This window comes from Crassostrea angulata, chromosome 8, assembly GCF_025612915.1.
Source record: "Crassostrea angulata isolate pt1a10 chromosome 8, ASM2561291v2, whole genome shotgun sequence".
Lineage (NCBI taxonomy): Eukaryota > Metazoa > Mollusca > Bivalvia > Ostreida > Ostreidae > Magallana > Magallana angulata.
In genome coordinates, this window is record NC_069118.1 from 25719442 (window position 1) to 25742639 (window position 23198).

The 23198-nt window shown below is 31.7% G+C and overlaps 1 protein-coding gene across 1 annotated transcript; it reads right to left on the bottom strand.

Moving 5' to 3' along the window:
* Nucleotides 1-16000: 16000 nt before the first annotated feature.
* LOC128157761 (putative leucine-rich repeat-containing protein DDB_G0290503) lies at nt 16001-22484 on the bottom strand. The gene is made up of 5 exons (XM_052820379.1): nt 22394-22484; nt 22062-22199; nt 21571-21678; nt 18553-18639; nt 16001-18090 (listed from the first exon to the last, which is right to left on the bottom strand). The coding sequence occupies exons 1-5, from the start codon at nt 22482-22484 to the stop codon at nt 17414-17416; spliced, it is 1101 nt and encodes a 366-aa protein (XP_052676339.1). The 3' UTR covers nt 16001-17413.
* Between the last annotated feature and the right edge of the window lie 714 nt (nt 22485-23198).

The window sequence follows — 23198 nt, forward strand, 5'->3', positions numbered from 1 at the left end:
AGACAATTAATATAGTCTTAAATGGCCACGATCGTCCAGGGCTGCGATTTACAAAAGAACTTACGACTTACGACCAAATTAATGAATGCTAATTAGTCACCAACTAATCAATGAATTATTCTCATGGCTGGAAAATATAATTATGGTAATGGAAATATTTGTAACAAATGGTTTTATGCCAATTTTGTTCTGTAAAGATCATCTTACAAGACAGTAAATATTTACGACTTTGTCGTAAGTTCTTTTGTAAAATGTAGTTCCGCTTTCTTTAAAGCTGCTTGGTCCGATTTTATATCAAATTTTATGCACACCTTTAAACGACTGATATGCTTAGTATATGTTTAATAATAGACATTGCAGTAGTTTTACCCGTCAATTATGCCAAATTTCAATGAAGAAAAATACGTACAAAATTTGATAACAAAACAAACTACATTAAAAGGTACCGCGTTATTTCGCCTCATGTTAAATTTCACCCCTGACGACGAGACGTGTATGGTTGTATTACGAATTTGACATCGCTTTAAATAAAGGTCAAAATGATCAGACAAATTACAAATAAACATGTATACGTTTTGTTCGCTAATATTTCCAAAGTCTGCTTTCTTTGGAATCGATGCATAGCATGCGGGTTGAATAACCCCAATCATTCGGGGGACGAAACCAAGCGGTTTCCTTTTCTAAACATTCCCGTGATGCATTTTGGTTTGTTTTTTCGTTTGCCCAAAGAGAATTTTTTTTTATTTACTTTGAATATTTCTAACTTTGAAAGGAGACTGATTCTGCTGGTGTAAATAGGAGAAAGTCAATAACTTTCTAAGATAAATGATTTGTATAAAAAAAAATTGATACTGTAATTACAAAAAAAATCGGACCAAGCAGCTTTAAAAAAGGCTACATATATTTTCCAAAAGAAAATGAAACATAAAAATATTTCATCATTAATTAAATAGTCAAAAAGCATTTCAATAAATGTTCAAAAAGTGATGTAAAAAAGCACAAGAAATGTTTAAACCTTTTATTATATAGAACAGTGTTTACATAGAAAACATTAAAAAAAAAACACATTAGATATATTTACGATTTTTAAGGCAAAAACATCTTCAGCAATTTTTTACGTTTCAATCTAGAGTTTTTCAATACCAGTGAAACGTTTTACATTCATTATTCATTTAAAGTTAATCCTCGCTCAACAAAATAAAGGTAGAATGTACAAAAAAAACTATGATATAAAGTTCATTCATAAGTTGGATAACTTTATAATGAATATACATTAGAGTCTCTTTCCACAAATTCTAAAACAAAAAAATATATGTTTCTGCCCAGATAATACAAAATCTTAATTTAGGCATTTTTATATACATGAAGTGATGATGAAACAAGTAGTTATAACATTAAATATAGATTTTACATTTTTTTTCATCATTTGCTGCCAAATATTGAATTTCTATCGTCCTTTATCCAACATAAACATGGTTTAAACAAATATGCAAAATGACAATGAAAGAACAGATGACGACAGCAGTTGATGCGGGGAATTTAAAAAGTATAAAAGTTAAATACTGTTCGTAAAAATCATTATTCACCATATTTCTCCACCAGCGTCGCTTTCCCTAAAATCCCTATGAAAGTCGAAGACCTTTTACCAGGGCTGCGTTCAAGATCGTAGCAGCTAGCCTAGCCGCTAGGTCGTAGATATCTATGTCTATTGAACGGACCGCTAGGTTAGCCGCTAGGTCTCAGATTTGAAGTTGGGAATATTCAACTAAAGACTAATTGCATCGACATAATTTGTTAATTTCAAGCGGATATATGCATGTTAAAATCCATAATAACTTAATGGATGAACAAAATATCACTAAATAAATATATTTCATGTTTGTTACAAATTGGTAACTAAGGTGGCCATCTTGAATTCGATGCTTAGCATAAAATAGTGGCTAGGCTAGCTTACCGTTCAACAACGTAGCCGCTACGTGGCCCTACCTAGCCGCTACGATCTTAATGCAGCCCAGGTCAAAGTATTTCGATGAACAGGTTATGCACATCTCATATCGCCGTGTTAAGGAGGCTGAATGGTCACCACATTTACCGTCATATCTGCTAAAGAATTTCATTTAGTCAAGAAAACCTGTATATATTTTTACCTTTTAAATTTGGGTTCTTTTATGTATTTTTATATAGATTTTTATATACATCTCTTCTTCTAAAGGAGATCAATATAGTCTAAAAATGTGGTCACGACCATAGAGCCCCCTTAATTGGTCACAATGAAATTATGTAATTCTACGCAATTATTCCAAACCAGGAAAAAAATAACAGTAAACATACAGGGCAATGCATTATATGCGAGTACAAACAGATTATGCACTTAAAACAATGAATAAAAACGCAAAATCTAAGATAACATGAGTATTACTACACGATGGCCATGAAGTTTAAATGTGCATTCAGATATTAGAAAATCGAAAGGCTCTTATAACCGTGTACTGGGCTGCGTTTTTTAAAAGAACTTACGACCAAATAATGAATGCTTATTCACACCAACTAATCAATTATTTATTATTATGGCTAGAAAATATAATTATTGGAATTGAAATATTTGTAAACAAATGGTTTAATGTCAATTTTGTTCTTTAAAGATCATTTTACGAGACTGTAAATATTTACAACTTTGTCGTAAGTTCTTTCGTAAAATGCAGCCCTGGTGCCTATTTATGAATAATGTTCAGCTTATACTTCAAATTTTAAAAAAAGTAATTTTTGATATATACATGCAAATTGAATGGTCCATTTTTGGGGATAGCATATCATTATTTATATGTATAACATGGTGTTAAAATGATGAGATTCTAAAACAAACGAATGTTGATAACAAATAAATAGCAATGTATAAACAATCACCGGGACTTTGACTTTGTAATCAAATCATGTAAAGCCCACAGAGATATTATCCACTGTAGGTCCGCGAAGGAAACTTATTAGCATAAGGGAAAAAACGTCTCTTAGTGTGTCATCTTACATAAAACGATCTTCTTTAAAGTGTCTCAGAGGAACTGCTCACACAAGATCTTGTTTCAAAATTTAAAAAAGAATGATGAAAAGAAAGGGGAAAAGCGGCAAAACTAGAACAAATAATGAGATATCGGTGGTTTGAACCGCCTGTTTGTACGTCGGTTACTGTTGACTGTCTGTCAGTAACTGTTGATTGTCTGTCAGTAACTGTTGAGTATCTGTCAGTAACTGTTGATTGTCTGTCAGTAACTGTTGTTTGCCTGTCAGTAACTGTTGTTTGTCTTTCAGTAACCGATGTTTGTCTTTCAGTAACTGTTGATTGTCTGTCAGTAACTGTTGATTGTCTGTCGGTAACTGTTGATTGTCTGTCAGTAACTGTTGATTGTCTGTCAGTAACTGTTGATGGTCTGTCACTAACTGTTGATTGCCTGTCAGTTACTCTTGTTTGTCTGTTAGTAACTGTTGTTTGTCTTTCAGTAACTGATGTTTGTCTTTCAGTAACTGTTGATTGTCTGTCAGTAACTCTTGTTTGTCTGTCAGTAATTGTTGATTGTCAGTAACTCTTGTTTGTCTGTCAGTAATTTTTGATTGTCTGTCATTAACTGTTGATTGTCTGTCAGTAACTGTTAATTGGTTGTCAGTAACTGTTGTTTGTCTGTCAGTAATTGTTGTTTGTCTGTCAGTTACTGTTGTTTGTCTGTCAGTAACTGTTGATTGTCTGTCAGTAACTGTTGTTTGTCTGTCAGTAATTGTTGTTTGTCTGTCAGTAACTATTGTTTGTCTGTCAGTAACTGTTGATTGTCTGTCAGTAACTGTTGTTTGTCTTTCAGTAATTGTTGTTTGTCTGTCAGTAACTGTTGTTTGTCTGTCAGTAACTGTTGTTTTTCCGCCAATAACTGTTCTTCGGCCGTCTTTAACTCTTCCCATCTAAGTTGGTACATTTGCTTCTCCTTTCTTTCATCCTCCAGCTCAACATGGCATTCGGTAAGTTCCCTCTGTATTGAATTATGATCAAGCTGCAGCATAGCATTCTGTTGCTGAACTTCTTCTAAAACATTTTGTAAGTTTCTTTGTCGTGTCTCCTGTTCATAAATTCTTCTCATATTCCGAGTGTTAAACTCTCCTAAAAGCTGTGCTATATTGGTCAAAGAGCTGAGTTATTCTTTCAACCATTCCATATTCTAAGGTGACTCTGAGCTCCTGATTTTTTAAGAATGTCTGCCCTTTGTTATTCAAAATACAACAATAAATCAGTGTTTTGCGTGAACTTTATATATTGTATATAATTGCATATTGATGTAGAATATCTTTTACAGTTAGATTCCAGGAGGCATAATTAAAAGATTTTCAATTAGTTTAACAAACACATTTGAACCTGTTTTAAAACACAATACGATAAAAACATTGTAACCTACATGTCCTTGATATATATTAAGATTTCTAATTATCTCAAAATATTCATAAACGCCTCAATTTATTAAAATTATTCCTCTAGAAGCTTCAATTTTGCCTGTCTAAAATATGCATGTCAAAGATGCAAATAGAAGTTATTTCTTTATTATATATGACTACAAAATACCTAGAGTCTTGCAAGGGGACTCAACCACCTCATTACCTTCGAAGTTCAAAAGGAACTGGACAAATTCTTGCACCGTGGGAGCACGGCCTGCAAAACGAAAGTTTGATTACGTCACCAATTAATATTCCGGTTTTTTATTGTATACTTTTTTTCTTACTTTAATTGTCTTCCTTCCAATGTCAATTTAAATGAAAAAGATTTGTTTAAACAATAGTATCTATCTAAAATTCCAAACAAGAATTACTGGTGTCATATTATTACATTAGAGCCAAAATGTGTATTGCAGAAGATTAAAGAAACGCTATTGAGACATCATTAGATTTTTAACGGAAATATTTTTTTTCAATATTTGACTAGAAAAACAAGAGAATTATATCATTAACAATTCCTTATAGTAATCCCACCGTCAATGAAAATGCTATTAGTATATGTTTTGTTTTCCAAACTTAGTTTTTTAAAAAAGTAACGTTTACAGCATTCTAAGTTTTGTGTTGTTAAAATGAAACTGAAAGTAAGCGATATTAGAATCCTGTCTTTTTACTTTTTATACTCAATAATTTGTTGTTCATTGATATATGGGCATTGTTAATTATTGTCTAGTTGTTGGAATTAAAAAAAATGAAACAAAAATCTGTGAGCTAATGCTCACTTGTGATACCTCAGCTATAATCTGAATATGCAAAATATACAAAGTCTACATTAAACAATAAGTGGCGTCCTATTGGTATAAAAAATATATCCTATGATATGGCTTGCTTACAAACATTGTTTTAAATTTCAAGCATCTACGATAAATAGTTGCTAAGATATCTTTGACGAAAATTTGTTTAAAACTTAGGCTAAAAAACAAAGTCGTCATTTAAGAGAAAGTTGACGTCTGATTGGTACAAAAATATGTCACACAATATTGCATGCATAAACAATATTTGTGTTAAAATTTCAAGCATTTGGAATAAATTGTTGCTAAGAAATATTTGACGAAAATTTGTATTACTATCCGACAGACATACAGACAGACAGAAGGAGGGAAGGAGAAACAGACAGGCACACAAGGGTAAAACAGTATACCCCGTCTCCTTCGGAACGGGAGTATAATGAATTGATATCTATTTTGGCCATAATAAACTGATTTAAATCATAAATTATATTTAAATTAAAAATATTTTTATAATAGCCTTCTTTGATTTAGGGAGTCGAATACTGAACAAACTTTAGAATCATATCAGCCCAGTGATTCTGCAGAAGGAAAACTTTAGAAAAATAATTGATTGGCACATCCAATTAACATCGATATTACATCTTTTTAGACAGGATTAATAAAAACTATTCTATATAAAGCAGACACACCTTTCGTTTAAGTCATAAAAAATGATGGTTGAGAGTCTGGGATGGAAACAGGGTGGAAATTAAAAGCAAATTTGATTTGAGGAAATGTGCATGAAACGGGAAACATTTCCGAAACAATTTACAATTTTTATCCAAAATCTTAATCTTAACACTGCATTAACTTACCAAGTTTTCTATTGAACAGATCACGGACCAGCTTTTGATCCTGTTCTACAATGTGATTAAAAACGGAATGTATATAATCCATATGCTGAGGAGCAATGTTTTCCCAACTTAAGAAAAAATATTGAATTAGTAATGTACTTTGCTTCCATTTTACTTTATGTGAATTTAAATCATTATATTTACATCTTCCGAGTATGATTTCTTCTATTTCTTAACGACATTATTGTTAATTCAGGGCTCTATAGAAACAGCCAGACTGAAATCTACAAGCCCCGTATATCGATCGGTCAAAACCTACAGCGGCCTAAGAAAAATCACGGACTACCTGAAACACCAAAGAGAGCATCTTATTGTTTAAATAAAACTTTAGATTCATAACCATTTTTCTTTGAACAAAGTAATTCTGAAATTAATTCAGTATATTTTCAAGTTACGTTTAACATTTCTACAGTTAAAGATTCGAATTGCAAAAACTGAACAAATATAAAGTTGCGTGAAGTATTTAGTTAATGTATACATAATTGTACATAAATAATACAATATTTGTTGTTTGAACGCACTATTTGATATACAAAATCTTAGCAAATACTGTAAACCCACTTTTATCAGTAATTACTTTATTTGGACGTTAACTTCAACTTAACAACTTTGCAGCGACTTGTTTTCGGGATCAAGCACCATACTAGCACGTAAATAAAAGTTACAAAACGAACCTGGAAGACTTGCTGCGACTGTTATAGGGATTGGAAGAGTACCTCCTGTATTTTCTCTTATTGTGCGGTAGGGGTGAGGAAAAGTATAGATATGCTGCAGCAGGTGATACACGTGCTCTGCATTTACTGGAGGATAACCTGAAATATCAGACCATTTAGCTTAATTCTCAAATATTGATAAATTAAATGAAAGATGGTTATGATAAGATTTATTTAGTAATTATTCATGCTGGTTCTTACATATTATGACTTGAAAAACTACCATTTTAAGAAATCCCGTTTTTATTAGTAAATCGTAATTTTTAATATAAACTTAAAAAATCAAATATACCTGTCAGTATTATGATGATACTGTTAATTATATTTATCATTTCCTGATCAACTCCATGTTGAAACTGCTGAAAAACCCCAGAGGCTCACATGATAGAAAGGATTTTTAAATGCAGTAACAATCCAGTAGTTTTATAAGGCAATGATAGTATTTCTGTCAGTAAAAAGTCCACAATAGTGCTATTCAGTAATCGGGTATATCTGCAGTTGATATGGATCCAATTTTTAGTTTATTTTTTAGTTTGAATTGAAGAAAAGATTTTTTTCCGGTTTCTGACTCATCAAAATATTAAAAAACAGGCCCAGGGGCCACATCACTAACCTGAGCAACAATTGCCTTAATTCTGATCAAATTAGCATTACAGTATCAAAATATCTTGACAACTAAATACAGTAGATCTTGCTAAAAAAAAATTGAAAATCTGCCAATTTTTATCCACCTCTTTTGTTTGGTAAATACCAAGCCTCATTTGTTGTTGTACCTGAAAGAAGATTTTTCTCTATTCCTATATACCCCCCCCCCCCCCATTTCGTGGCCCCACTCTTCTCTAGGGAATCATGGTTTCATCAAACTTAAATCTGCATAACCTGTGCTTTCACACTAAATACTGAGTTTTGGACCGAAAACTTTCCCAGAATATTTTTAAAGATTTTCTCTATATATTCCTATGTAAAAATTCAAACCGCCATCACGGCCCCGCCCTACCACTAGGGACTGTGATTTTGCAAACTTGAATTTACACGACCCGAGGATGCTTCTACACAAGTTTAAGATTTTCTGACCAAATAGTCTTTAAAAAGAAGATTTTTAAAGATTTTCTCTATATATTCCTATGTAAAAAAATTCATCCCCCATTGTGGCCTCACCCTACCCCTGGACTATTATTTAAACAAACTTGAATCTATACGATCTGGGGATGCTTCCACTCAAATTTTGGCTTTCCTGGCCTAATATTTAGAGAAGAGGATTTTTAAAGATTTATTCTCTATATAAAAAATTATCTCCCATTGTGGCCCCGCCCAACCTCCAGGGACCATGATTTGAACAAACTTGAATCTACATTATCTGAGGATGGTTACACGCCAATTTGAGCTTTCTTGGCCAAAATTGTTTTTAAAAGAAAATTTTCTAAGGATTTTCTTTATATATTCCTATGTAAAACATGATCCCCCTATTGTGGCCCCACCCTATCCCCGGGGACCGTGATTTGAACAAACTTGAATCGATACTATCTGAGGATGCTTCCATTTTAATTTGAGCTTTCCTGGCCTAATACTTTTTGAGAAGAAGGTTTTTAAAGATTTTCTCTATGTATTCCTATGTAAAAATCCATTCCCCCATGGAGCCCCCACCATACCACCAGGGACTATGATTTGGAGAGACTGGAATATACACTACCTAAAGAGGCTGCCACTTTAATTTGAGCTTTTCTGGCCAAATAGTTTTTGAGAAGAAGATTTTTAAAGATTATCTCTATGTATTCCTATGTAAACTTGATCCCCCAATTGTGGCCCCACCCTACCCCCGGGGACAATGATTTGAACAAACTTAAATTTACACTATCTGAGGATGCTCCAATTTTAGTTTGAGCTTTTCTGGCCTGATGGTTTTTGAGAAGAAGATTTTTAAAGATTTTCTTTATATATTCCTATGTAAAATTGATCCCCTCTTGTGGCCCCACCATACCACCAGGGACCATGATTTGAACAGACTTGAATCTACACTACCTGAGGATGCCTCCACACAAGTTTAAGCTTTTCAGGCTGAATAGTTTTTGAGATAATTTTTGAGAAGATTTTTGAAAATCTGGTTGAAATCTGCCAAGTGGTTCTTGAGAAGATGAAAATGTGAAAAGTTTACAACAACGACGACAACACAACAACGACAAACAACGGACAAATTGTGATCAGAAAATGTCACTTGAGCCTTTGGATCAGGTGTGCTAAAATTATTCGCATCCTAGTATCTGTCAATTATCTGCTGTGTTAGGAATTTGATCATTAATATCTACTAGCTCTTTTACAACTGTACAACTCGGCATAAAAATAATTAACAAAACTTAATCTAAAATGACTATATTTTTGGCGGAATACCTTCGAAGGTAAATAGATTTTCCTTGTTCATCAAATGTATTGTAAAAGTTGGAACGACTTTAATTTTCATTAATGTTTATTTGGAAAATTGAAAAAATAAATAAATACTTCTCTCCATGACATGCTCTATCGCAAAATATATAAACGATTTTTGATAAGAGGACAATTACATTATGCACTCAATGAGACCACAATTCAAGCTCTACATTTTATTGTTTGCAGCCAAATAAATTTTCCAGTCTAAAAACAAAATCAAACACAAATAAACTAGAGATTATATTGGTCTTTTATTGTGAAATCATATTTCAAATAAAAACCGTTAAAAGATCCATTTTTTGATTTTGTGAGGTGTCGAGCCTCCTTGATCATTATTAAAATGTTTACATCTCAAAGATTTCAAACATACGTTTAGATAACTAGACGTTTAAAAGAGAAAAAAGTGTGTAAAGAACGAGACGTGTGTTTACCATAAATTAAACCAAACTAAATGTGGATATGCATGCTAGGGGATAATGATAATCAAAAGGATTCTATGTCCCTACAAATAGATTATCTTGAGTCCGTATCTTATCGGGGCTTTCCGGCAGGTTCCCTGTGTTCCATTGTCTGTCAGAATGGTACACACATTTAAGCTATCTGTAAGGTCAGCTTTATTATTTAACCATGTGATCAGTGTTAACGCAAGTAGTCCCAGTAAACAATTGTGTTTTGAAAAAAATCAATGACCTGATTTGATTGGTATTTTAGGTAAGGATAAAAAGAAAGAAAAAAATAAATCAAAATCAAGTAGAATATCATGAAAAGGCGGAATAGTAAGTGTGTAAAAAGGCCGTTGTTCATCCAATCGTAACTACTCGGCCATTTCCACTGGCGAAAAATAATTATATTAGTTATTTTTCGCCAGTGGAAATGGCCGAGTAGTTACGATTGGTTGTTCACCATGTTGGGTTTTCAAAGGTAAATGTTATGTAAAGGGATCGATCTCAAATCGAATCGTACAGATTTTTAAGACCTTGGAAATGATCTTTGAAGAGATATGTTATAGGGATGATCAATATTTATTGCAGTTTCGAGCTGGTATGTGACCTGTTTAATATTACCGACTGGTTTAATCATGAATGAGTTGCAATGCATTGTGGGTTACTACAAGAGATTAGGAATTTACGCATATTCAGTGAATATAACACAAACATACATATCATTTACACATTGTCGTAACACTGTCACATGTGCATGGGTGTATAGTTAAGGGATGCATTAATGAATGAACAATTATAAACACTTTCCATCAAAACAGTATACGTTAATAGTATCTATTCAGACATTATATACAACCCACAATATATATTTGTAATCCATACACAATCATATATAAACATATTGAAAAATTATACATCTGATCTATCTGTGGAATGTCATGTTTTTACTACGTAAAAGTAAATAATCATATATATTTACAAGTTGTCTTATCGTATTAATATTAATATTTTACTATTTTTTGTATATTCATGTTTCTAAAGTGACATATAGGTCCGATGGGCCGGGTGCTTATTCATTAAGGTATTATATCATATACATGTATCTTTATTTGTTTATAAAACACATGTCACTATAATAAATCATATACTTACTTACTTTCTTACTATTGAACAGGGTTTCACAAACTAGATGAGCTTAGATCCCACCCCACCCCCCACCCCCCCCCCCCAAAAAAAAAATCAGTGAAAAGATTCTTTGCGTCTGTCATATATGTACAAAATCCAACTTCGATAAAATTGAAATGAGTGACAAATTTGCCCTTGCTCATTTTTCCAGCTAGGAGATTCACTTAGAAATATTTATTAATTTTTCATCGAAGAATTTCGGATTTCCATGTTCATATTCTAGTCTTAGATATATTTATTAATACTGAATCATTAAGGAAAGGCAGACCTAGTTTCATACTTCACAGCTACATGCATCATATCATAGGCGTCGGAACCGGGGAGGGGGCTTACCCCCCCCCCCCCGCCCCCACCACCCCAACACTTTTCCCCCGCATAGATAAGCACAGTAGTATAATAATAAGCATAGTGTTTTCCATTCCATCAATAAGTGTTTTAATATGGTGAAAAAAAATATCATGAACGGTAGCATTCTAAAACTACTTTCAAATTAAAATTTTACATCTTACTTTTACAATGTACCTCGGTTACCCACCCCAATCCCCAACCCCTGCATGATTTTGAGGATTGGCGAACTTTTTTAGGGGTGGTCAAGATTTTGGCGAAGCTCCCCCCCCCACCCACACACTTTAATTTACTTCTGACGCCTCTGCATATTTAGAAGAGTATGTCAGTGGGTTTACTGCTATAATGTAATAATTTTGAATTTATAGAACAGATCTATCCTTGTTGGGTTTCTGGGTTTTGGTACATGTAAAGACAAACCCGTATAGGATTGGACAATTGGGGATAATTGATGGTATTGACATTCCCCGTTTTCAATATATCTAACCCCCCTCCCCCCCAAAAAAAAAAATAAATAAATAAAAAAAAAAATAATAAAAAGAATAAATATTTGTGGAATTGGGAAATGAGAAATCAGATGGTTTTGTGAATGTGGAAAAAGGGACTGAGAAACGTTGGCCCACATCTGTGCCTGTACTGGGAACCTTAGATTAGAAGGATACCGTAACGCTTAAGTTCATTATAATTAATTGAAATGTGAGAACAATATTATTGATTATTGTATCGAATTGAATAATAAGAATTGAAATCAAATATGTAGGTATCAATATTACTTACTTATTGGCAATAAAGCTGTCATAATAAATTCCAATAGATCATGCACACTCTGCAGTCAGTTTTTTCTTGACTTGACGGAAAAGGCCGTGCGATGTTCTGATTGGTGCAAAAATGTGATAATACAGTCTATTTTTAACTCAGAAAGCGGCGTAATGTGTCATGATAGCCTAGGTCCTCAATACAGTCTACTTTTGACTCAGAAAGCGGCGTAAGGTTTCATGATAGCCTAGGTCACGCAAGCCGTTTGACTCACTCAAACTTTGTATAACTTTTTATCGTAGAATGCTCATAGACGTTTGTCGTAGAGCAAAGTATTGACAAACGTCTAGGTGACCTTTAGACTAGGGAAAATATGGTATTACCTTGCGGATCAAGACTATCACCAATGGTTCTACCGCTGATTTCATATAAAGATTTGGCATTATTATTGGTTCTAACTCTTTAAAATATCTTTATGCGGGAACAATAGATGGATTTGCATGATAAAAATCTTTGTACCAGTACTTTTTAAGGTAAAAATTTGACAAAAAGAAAATATATATAGGTCGTCGTCTTGCCTATATATAGCGAAATACATGGAAGCGTTTAAAAGGGGTTAACTCGAGAAAAGTTTCAACGTATTGTTTTGACTGATCTTTGTCAAATTGTAGCTGGGTGGAGTTATGGCATTGCCGCTCGTGACTTGAGAGAGAGACAGAGACAGAGAGAGAGAGAGAGACAGACAGAGAGAGAGAGAGAGAGAGAGAGAGAGAGAGAGAGAGAAAATTGAGTAAATTATAAGTGATGCCGATGAAGAAATATCGATATAAAAATGGCATGCATATCCTATATTGGTATAACTTTAAACCGTTTTAAAGAACGACTGTAAAAATTCCTTTGGCCGTCGACAACAGTGTCTTCATACATGTAGCCTACATGTGTAAGAATGTCGTAACTAACCATCTTAATTTCCTGGCATGGAGTCGGAGAATATGGGCATTAAATATTTTGAAATGCGAACGAATGATAACTTAATTATGAATTATGATGTAGTGGAATGGAAAGGCAACGCAGGCGGTTGCTTAGGTTGCATGGGACAGTTTTTTTTTATACATTTCATTGTAGCCAGGGGATGTGTGTCTTTGGAACTCTGTAACTAGAATTTCCTCAGTTCCTATTCAGCCCAAATACATTTAATTAAAATTATAAATACAAATTAAGAAATAGGTGGAACAAAAAATCGAATCAAATAAAAGGTAGAAATACAATCCTTAATGATGGGAAAACATGCGGAACTAATAAATCATTTTCATAGATCGATGTTTGTTATATCTTCATTAAAAACATTGATGGGAAAACATGCGGAACTAATAAATCATTTTCATAGATCGATGTTTGTTATATCTTCATTAAAAACATTCTTTGTTTTCAGAGTTTTTTAACAAATCCTTAATTTTATGTATAAAATGTTTTATTTGGCTTTCATTATTATAATGTTTTATCTTAATATCTTTTGACAAAACAATGTCGATGTGTGATTACACTAAGGATTTTTAAGATAAAACAGGAAAAAATATGAATTTTCAATAAATACCACAGTTTTAACATGTGCAGTCTTATTAATCAACGATATCAACTTAAATAAGCCAGTTTTACGTGTGGAATTTGATTACAAATTTCAATATTGTTCTAAACGCACTATTTCATTGCCTAAACAAGAGAAAAGTTCTTAATGTGACTGCAAATTAAACTGAGTTTTCTTTCGTGTGAACAGTATTCATAATCCATTTGTCAACCTTGAATTGAATAACACAATCCATCAAAAGAAATCTTGAAAACTGTAGGAGGCGTTATCCGTACAATAGGGGTACCCTATGAGCAATATTCTGCGAGAATTGTTCAACAGCTCGTATTTTTTTTCAAAAATTATCAAAAATCAAAATCCAAGTAATATGCACAGCTATGATATATGTGCAATTGTGCAATTGATACGCAAAAGAACAACTTCCTATTTTGAAAACTATAGGAGGAGTTATCCGTACAATAAGGGTACCCATTTGGCAGCCGTTAGCTCTTAATTATAGGACATATCATGAAAAATAATACATTTCATAATTAAATATCTTAATTCGTTACATGTATAGACGTTTAAAACAATTCACGATTATATAAAACGTTTCGCAGTTTCTAAAGCGTAAATTGTCTCAATTTATACTGGCATAAAATTTATGTAGCAATTTAATTTATTCCTATATTATATTTAAATAGATACAGCCTTTTGATATAGGAAAATATTACTTTAAAAAAGGCTGATGAAAATAAGACCATGTGTCCTCGATCGATATGCTTTAACCAGGTGTATAAAGATTGATATTGAAAATATTAAAAACTATTATTGTATACAAATATGATATTATGTTAAATTATTTGTGTTTTTGTTCTTGATGCTTTTTGTCAGTTCTCTATACGTCGCTTACAATAATTTGTATTATGTTAAAGTATCTAAAAAAACATAAAAGAGGAATATATTCTACAATATTCTACAATATATAAATAAGTGACATAGAAAAGAATAGTGAAGTTTTAAAAGAGACTATGATATGTCTATCTATTTATTTACAGGCATTTTAATGAACTTACAATTTTTTTTCAGATACATCTGTAAGCATAATTCATTTGTTATATCACTGGGTAATCACCATGTTAACATCAGACCTTTTTTCTATCTTTAAATACTAGACTTAGTCCCGTGCGTGCACGGGTTGACATTGCATATGATATCGGACATTTACGAAATAGATACATTGACACACCATATAATGTGCCTTCACTACAGTTAAAATGCCTCCCATAAACCTGTAATGTAGCAGAAAATTGCAGAATCGCTCCGAAACGATTTTGGACAAAATTAATGAAGTTGCATAAACATAAACAAATTATTCATAGCAAACCATTTTGAGGCTGGAAATATCTCTCATCTAAAACAACTGATTCATATTTTTGGAGAATTCCACACCTATTCACTAACGTTTTTTGCTCGCTTCAAATTTACACACCATGTTGTCAGTCGGGGCTATCAGGATTTTTCCTAGTAAATGCAGTGTTAGAGTTATCTCCCGTATTTCTTCGATGAACAGAATAAATATAGACTAATTTCAAATGAAAATTTACACGTATTTGTATTATCGTTTCTGAGTTTATCCAAATGTGATATTGTGGAAACATACACTAAAGAGCCTTCAGTGATTTAGTGTGAACGTAATGCGCTTGTGCAAGATTGTAAAATCCAAAAAATAAAAAAAAATTGGTAATCTTCAAGTACCAATGATGTTTAAAATATAGAAAACAAAAGACAGTACTCTTCTGATTCATCGGTATTAAAGCCCCCAAAATCAAGTCTATTATTTTGATATACACTGTAGTAGTATGGATGATAATAGGTTGTTAAATTATGAACTGTCAATTAACTAAGAACAAAAATCACATACAAAAGCTTTAACATTTTAACATTTTGCTATACCTTTATCCAGAACTCTTTTATCTTAGATAATTAATATATTCTAAAATGGCTACGATCGTCCAGGGCTGCGATTTACAAAAGAACTTACGACTTACGACTTACGACCAAATTAATGAATGCTAATTAGTCACCAATTAATCAATGAATTATTCTTATGGCTGGGAAATATAATTATGGTAATGGAAATATTTGTAAACAAATGGTTTTATGTCAATTTTGTTCTGTAAAGATCATCTTACAAGACAGTAAATATTTACGACTATGTCGTAAATTCTTTTCTAAAATGTAGTCCCGCTCTCTTTAAAAAAGGCTACATATATTTTCCAAAGAAAATAAAAACATAAAAAAACATTTCATTATTGATTTAATAGTAAACAAGCAATTAAATAATTTTTTTTAAAAATTCAAAATTTTAAAAAGTGATGTAAATATCACAAGAAATATCTAAACCTTTTAGTATATAGAACAATGTTTACATAGAAAACATAAAAACCCAAATAAATATTTTGACGATTTTTAACGCAAAAACATCTTCAGCAATTTTTTACGTGTTTCAATCTAGAGTTTTTAAATATCAGTGAAACGTTTTATAAACACTCATCATGCATTTAAAGTTTATTCTCGCTCAACATTCAGATCTAGATTAAGGTAGATGTACAAAAATCTATGATATAAGATCATTCATAAGATGGATAGCTTTATAATGAATATAAATTAAAGTCTTTTTCCAAAAAATTTTAAACAAAAAATATTTTTATGCCCAAATGATACAAAATCTTAATTTAGGCATTTTTATAAAGATGGAGTGATGATGAAACAAGTAGTTATTACCTTAAAAATAGATTTTACTTTTTTTTTCAAAATATGATGCCAAATATTGAATTTCTATCGTCCTTTGTCCAGCATAAACATGGTTTAAACAAATATGCAAAATGAAAATAAAGGAACAGATGACGACAACAGTAGATGCGGGGAATTTAAAAAAAAGTATAAAAACATTCAAGTTGAAAACTATTCGTAAAAGTATTGTTCACCACATGTCTCCACCAGCGTCGCTATCCCTACACTCCCTCTGAAAGTCGAAGACCTTTTACCAGGTCAAAGTATTCCGATGAACAGGTTATGTACATCTCATATCGCCGTGTTAAGGAGGCTGGAGGGTCAACAAATTCACCGTCAGATCTGCTTAAGATTTTCAGATATGATTTGTTTCACTACAAATATTTTTTTAGTAAAGGAAACCTGTATATATTTTAACCATTTGAATTTGGGTTCTCTTATGTATTTTTATATATATTTTTATATACATCTCTTCTTCTAAAGAAGATCAATATAGTCTAAAATGGTCACTACTATCGAACCCTCTTAATTGGTCACAATGAAATTATGCAATTCTACCCAATTATTCCAAACCAGGAAAAAAATAACAATAAACATACAGGGCAATGCATTATATGCGAGTACAACAGATTATGCACTTTAAACAATGAATAAAGATGCAAAATCTAAGACAACATGAGTATTACTACACGTCGGCTTATTCTTCAAAATTAAAAATAATAATTTTTAATATATACATGCAAATTGAATGGTCCATTTTTAGGGATAGCATATCATTATTCATATGTATAACATCGGGTTAAAATGATGATATTCTAAAACAAACGAATATTGATAACAAATAAATAGCAATGTATAAACAAGCACCGGTACTTGGACTCTGTTGGCTTAATCAAATTATGTAAAGCTTCTCAGATATATTATCCACTGTAGTTCCGCGAAGGCAACTTATTGGCATATGGAAAAACGTCTTTTAAATTGTCATCTTAAATTCAACGATCGTCTTAAAAGTGTCTCAGAATAACGGTTCACGCAATATCTTGTTTCAAAATTTAAAAAGAAGGATAAAAAGAAAGGCAAGAAGCAGCAAAAGAAGAAGAAGAAATAATGAGAAATCGGTGGTTTGAACCGCCTGCTCGTACGTCAGTATTTGTTGATTGTCTGTCAGTAACTGTTGATTGTCTGTCAGTAAATGGTGTCTGTCTGTCAGTAACTGTTGTTTGTCAGTCAGTAACTGATGATTGTCTGTCAGTAACCGTTGTTTTTCTGTCAGTAACTGTTGATTGTCTGTCATTAACTGTTGATTGTCTGTCAGTAACTGTTGTTTGTCTGTCAGTAACTGTTGCTTGTCTGTCAGTAACTGTTGTTTTTCCGCCTGTATCTGTTCTTCGACCGTCTTTAACTCTTCCCATCTAAGTTGGTACATTTGCTTATCCTTTCTTTCATCCTCCAGCTCAACATGACATCTGATAAGTTCTCTCTGCATTGAATTATGATCAAGCTGCAGCATAGCATTCTGTTGCTGAACTTCATCTGAAATATTCCGTACGTCTCTATATCGTGTCTCAAGCTCATTAACTCTTCTCATAGTCCGAGTGTTTGAATCTCCTAAAAGTTGTATTATGTTGGCTAAGAACCTGTTTATTTCTCTCAACCATCCCAAATCCCTTCGTTGACGTTCTAGAGTGACTCTTAGCACCTGATTTTCGAAAAATGTCTGTCCTTTATTATAAAAAAAATAACAATAAATCAGTATCTTGCGTTAAGTTAATGTTTTGTATATAATTGCATATTGATGTAAAATATCTTTAATTTACAATTAGTTTCCAGGGGGCATGAACAAAGATTTTCAAGTAGTGAACCTTTTTTTAAAATTCAATTTATATCAGGTTATTTCATATTACCAGTGAACTAATATTTTATTCTAATTACTTTTTATCGAATGGTTACTATCATTGCTAGTAAATCTTTTAAGTTGTTTAAAAGCACAACTCTAAAATATCAGTGTAAACTACATGTCCTTGCTATAAATTATAATTTCTAATCTTAACACCAATTATGAACGCCTCAATTTACCAAAAATATTCTTCTAGAGGCTTCATTTTGCTTGTAGTATCATTTGCATGTAAGTTGATACAAATAAAAAGTTAAATTGTTTAATTATTATATATGACTACAAAATACCTAGAGTCTTGCGAGGGGACTCAACCAGCTCATTACCTTCGAAGTTCAAAAGGAACTGGGCGAATTCTTGCACTGTGGGAGCACGACCTGCAAAATAAAAGTTTTATGACATCACCATATAATATTCAAAGTTTTGATTTTACACTTTTTTCGTTAATAGTTTCCCTTCTAAAGTCCATTCAAAAGAACTAGATTTTTTTTAACAACATTATATGTTTAAAATTCCAAACATGTATTGATGGTGTAATATAACATACATTTGAGCCAGCTGTGTATTGTAGAAGATCATAGAAAACAGTATTGAAACATTTGATTTTTTAAAGAACTAGTTTTTTCATCAAATGACTAGTAAAATCAAGAATGCTATTGTAAGCATTCTGTTTCATAACTGTGTCCGTTGTCAATAACAAAAATCGCATAACATTGCAATTACTGCATGATATACTTTCCACAAATTAGTTTGTTGAAAATATAAAGTTTATTTCATTCTACATCACTTGCATTTGCAAAAATGAAATTGAAAGTAAGTGAAATTCGTATTCCATCTCTGTACTTTTTGTACTCTTGTACCCAATGTTGTTTATCAACTTAAATCAATTTAATTATTATTGTCTATTAATATTGATGCACTGTTATTAATTATTATTGCCATGTTGTTGAAAATAAAAAAAGTAATCAATGAATATCTGTTGTGGCAAAAATAAACTAAATTATAATTATGTTATTATTATAACCTTTTATAATAGAAGGGGGTTCATGCAAACTGTGAAATTGATCTTCTACTTTGTTGATAGTATAATCATTTGTTGACACTAGTGAATCTTATTTACCCTCTTTGATAAAGTGGGGTGGTGGTTTAGCAAAGATACAGGTCAATTACTAGTACATCGATCATTTACAGTAAAAAGGTGTCCCGTAACCCTTATTTTCCTTCCAAAACATATTTAATACTCAGCAACTTAGAGTAAACGTTTAAAATCGGAGAAAGAAGTAAGCGTTGCTTTAAATTAAATACAGTGATATTGAAAAAACGAGCTGGCCACAAATAATTTCTCCAATGGTATATTAAAAATCTTTACGTGTTTCAACACAAACCCTCTTTTTAAATTCTAATATCAATTATAAAAAAATGAATTGCATGTACATACTGAAACTTTAAATTATTATAAACTTAAAAGAGAATTAGAGTGTGGGTACATTTGCTCGCATAGCCCAATGTACCGGATAAGAAGTCAATTTATTGCATAAACTAAAAAGGAAAATGCAGTTGCTAAGCAATGCAGTTTATGTCGAATTGGAATAATTTAAATATCCCGAGTTGTTCTTTATGTGTAAATTGTCAAACTACGTAGGCTTGTGAGAAAAGAAAATATTCGAATCGAGAAATCGCTTATCAAGTTAGCTGATAATGGATTAGTTTCTTTTAAAATATATCCCATTGAAGTGTAATATACCTCTGCTATCAATTTTACCATTTATTTAAAAAATCGTTTTGATTTTCATCAAAGTCATTACCATGATAGTCAATGAAACACAGTTAAAGCAATTAAGAGCTGCTAGATTTCTCCAAAATTGATAATGTGTGTAATCACGATTTGAAAAATTAGACATAGTGATTACATAAACCAAAGCTTTACCTTCAGAGCATAAAATTTAAAAAAAATAATGCCTATGAAAATAAAATACAGTTACATGCAATGTCAAATCGGCTTTCAAAACATAGTAAAGCGCTGCTTTTTAGTTCAGAATGGCACTTTGTTGTATAGGTTTTTAATAAATGCTGCTTTAATCAGCCATTACATGTATCATAGTTCCTACTTTTTCAGAAAAGTTTTCTGTTTTATTTTTTTAATTTTGAAAATAATTAATGGATCCATATGTTTTAAAATGTTAAAAATATAAACCAGAGCATTTTGTTATAACACAAAAAGGGGATCAAATGAAGGATATTCCAGTAGTTGGTATATTCTCAATAAAGTGTGATAATGTTCTGTTTAATTTTGTTTTCCAATATCTAATCTTTCAGAATAGTAAAACCTCATTCAGTTTTCAACAGCAGAAATCTTAGTTTCAAATGATGATGAATAAGTCTAGAGTTTGCAATTGTTTCAGTATGTTTTTCCCAAGTATAATAATATTATTTATTTACCTTTGTGAACTAGATATGAAGAGAGAAATAAAAAAATACTTTCTAAAGATTCTCTGCCCTAAAACATCAAACACGTATAGTTTACGCACTGCACTACTTCATATAATTTAAAAAATAAAAACGACAATGCATTGAGGGATGTGAGAAAGGGGGGGTATATAGATATTACCTTATAAAAATTTGATCAATATAATAAGTTTTGTGTATTTTTTTGCAAAACTTTTCTAACCCCCCACCCCGGTAAAAGTGAATTTAAATAAATGTCACCTTCCTGCATAAAATAGGACCAAGTACCGCCCCTGTTGCTACATGCCTTAAAAATTGTGAGTTATCTGAGACAAAGTGAGAATATTTCTACAGCAGTTATCTCTCTTATCAGAGGGACATTCCACCTTAAGCTAAACAATGTAAAAACAATCATTTATTGTATATAAAATAATCGATTATTTTGACTAAACCCTGAACATTTTTTTTTCAAAGTGCGTTAATATCGACGATATCAACGTACTTTGAAAAAATGATTTTTTTTTCAAAAGGCGTTGACTTGGTCCCAAAATCAACACACTTTAAAAAACATTTCAAAGAGCGTTGTTTTTAAAGTGCGTTGTAACAAAGCATATCAACATGAACCAAGTAATTCTGCAGAAAATAAAATCTTTGTAAATAAAAAAATTAATTGTATTCTGTTTAAAGTAAAAACACAACTTTCTAATAAATCATAGAGAGGTTAAGGTTGAGAGACAGTCTGAGATCATAAATTGATGGAAATTAAAAGCGCATCAGATTTTATGAAAGAAGCACATAAAATCGGGAAACAAATCAAAATTCTTTTTTATCTCAATGTTGATATACTCACTGCATTAACTTACCGAGTTGTCTATAGAATAGATCGCGGACCAACTTTTGATCCTGTTCAAGGATGTGATTGAAAACGGCATGCATAAAATTCATTTGCTGAGGAGCAACGTTTTCCCAACCTAAAAAAATCATTTAAGTAGTGAATGTAACTTGCTTCCTTTTTCGTCATGTGTATCACAGAACTTTAGTTTTATTACCCCTTTTTCAGTTAACTTTGTTATACTTAAATTAAGTAAGTATATTTTTTAATTCAAGTTACATTTCTGCATTTAAAATTTAAACTGAACAAATATAAAGTTGCCTAAAGTAATTAGTTTCATTAAATAATTCAATATTTGTTTGTACGCGCTTTTTCATTTGCAAAATCTTAGCAAATACTGTAATTCCACATTTATCGGTAATTACTTTATTTAGGCGTTATCTTCAAATCAACGCGATCGCAGCGACTTGTTTTCAGGAATCAAGCACCATACTAGCACGTAAATAAAGTTACACAACGAACCTGGAAGACTTGCTGCGACTGTTAGAGGGATTGGAAGAGTACCTCCTGTATGCTCTCTTATTGTGCGGTAGGGGTGAGGAAAAGTATAGATATACTGCAGCAAGTTGTACACGTGCTCTGCATTTACTGGAGGATAACCTGAAATATCAGACCATTCAACTGAATTCTCAAATATCGAAAAATTAAATGAAAGATGGTTATGATAAGATTTAGTTAGTAATTTTTCTTGCTGGTTCTTACATATTATAACTTAGATAACTACCATTTTAACAAATATCGTTTTTTATTAGTAAATTGTAATTTTTGATATAAATTTAAAAAAGCAAATATACCTGTCAGTATTATGATGATACTGGTAATGATATTTATCATTTCCTCATCAACTCCATGTTGAAACTGCTGAGAAACCCCAGAGGCTAACATGATAAAAAGGATTTTTTAATACAGTAACAATCATTAATTTTAGCCAATGATATTACTATGGTATTTCTGTCAGTAAAAAGTCCATAATAGTGCAATTCAGAAATCAGGTATAAACGCGGTTGAAATGGATCTATTTTTTAGTTTAAATTGAAAAAAAAATTCCGGTTTCTGATTCATCAAAATATTGAAAAAATATTCGAATCCTAGTATCGGTCAATTATCTGCTGTGTTAGGAATTTGATCATTAATATCTACTAGCTCTTTTACAACTGTACAACTCGGCATAAAAATAATTAACAAAACTTAATCTAAAATGACTATATTTTTGGCGGAATAGTGGCGAAGGTAAATATATTTTCCTTGTTCATCAAATGTATTGTAAAATTTGGGACGACATTAATTTTCATAAATATGTTTATTTTGAAAATTAAAAAAATAAATAAATATTACTCTCCATGACATATTCTATCGCAAAATATATTAACGATTTTTAATAAGATGACATTTACGCGGACTCGAAGATTGACATTATGCACTCAATGAGACCACATTCCAAGCTCTACATTTTATTGTTTGCAGCCAAATAAATGTTCCAGTTTAAAAACAAAATACAAAAAAAAAATTATTTAAGAAATGAACTCAATGTCTACCCAAGTTATACTCGTATAACCTGGGTTGGGGCAATTTACGCTTTATAATCCGCGAAGCGGATTA

Coding starts and splice junctions, on each gene's coding strand:
- LOC128157761 (XM_052820379.1), bottom strand. CDS start 22,484: ATGTTAGCCTCTGGGGTTTCTCAGCAGTTTCAACATGGAGTTGATGAG. Junction 18,640..21,570: donor TCTATTCTATAGACAACTCG/GTAAGTTAATGC, acceptor TTTATTTTGCAG/GTCGTGCTCCCACAGTGCAA. Junction 18,091..18,552: donor GTCCCCTCGCAAGACTCTAG/GTATTTTGTAGT, acceptor TTTATAATAAAG/GACAGACATTTTTCGAAAAT.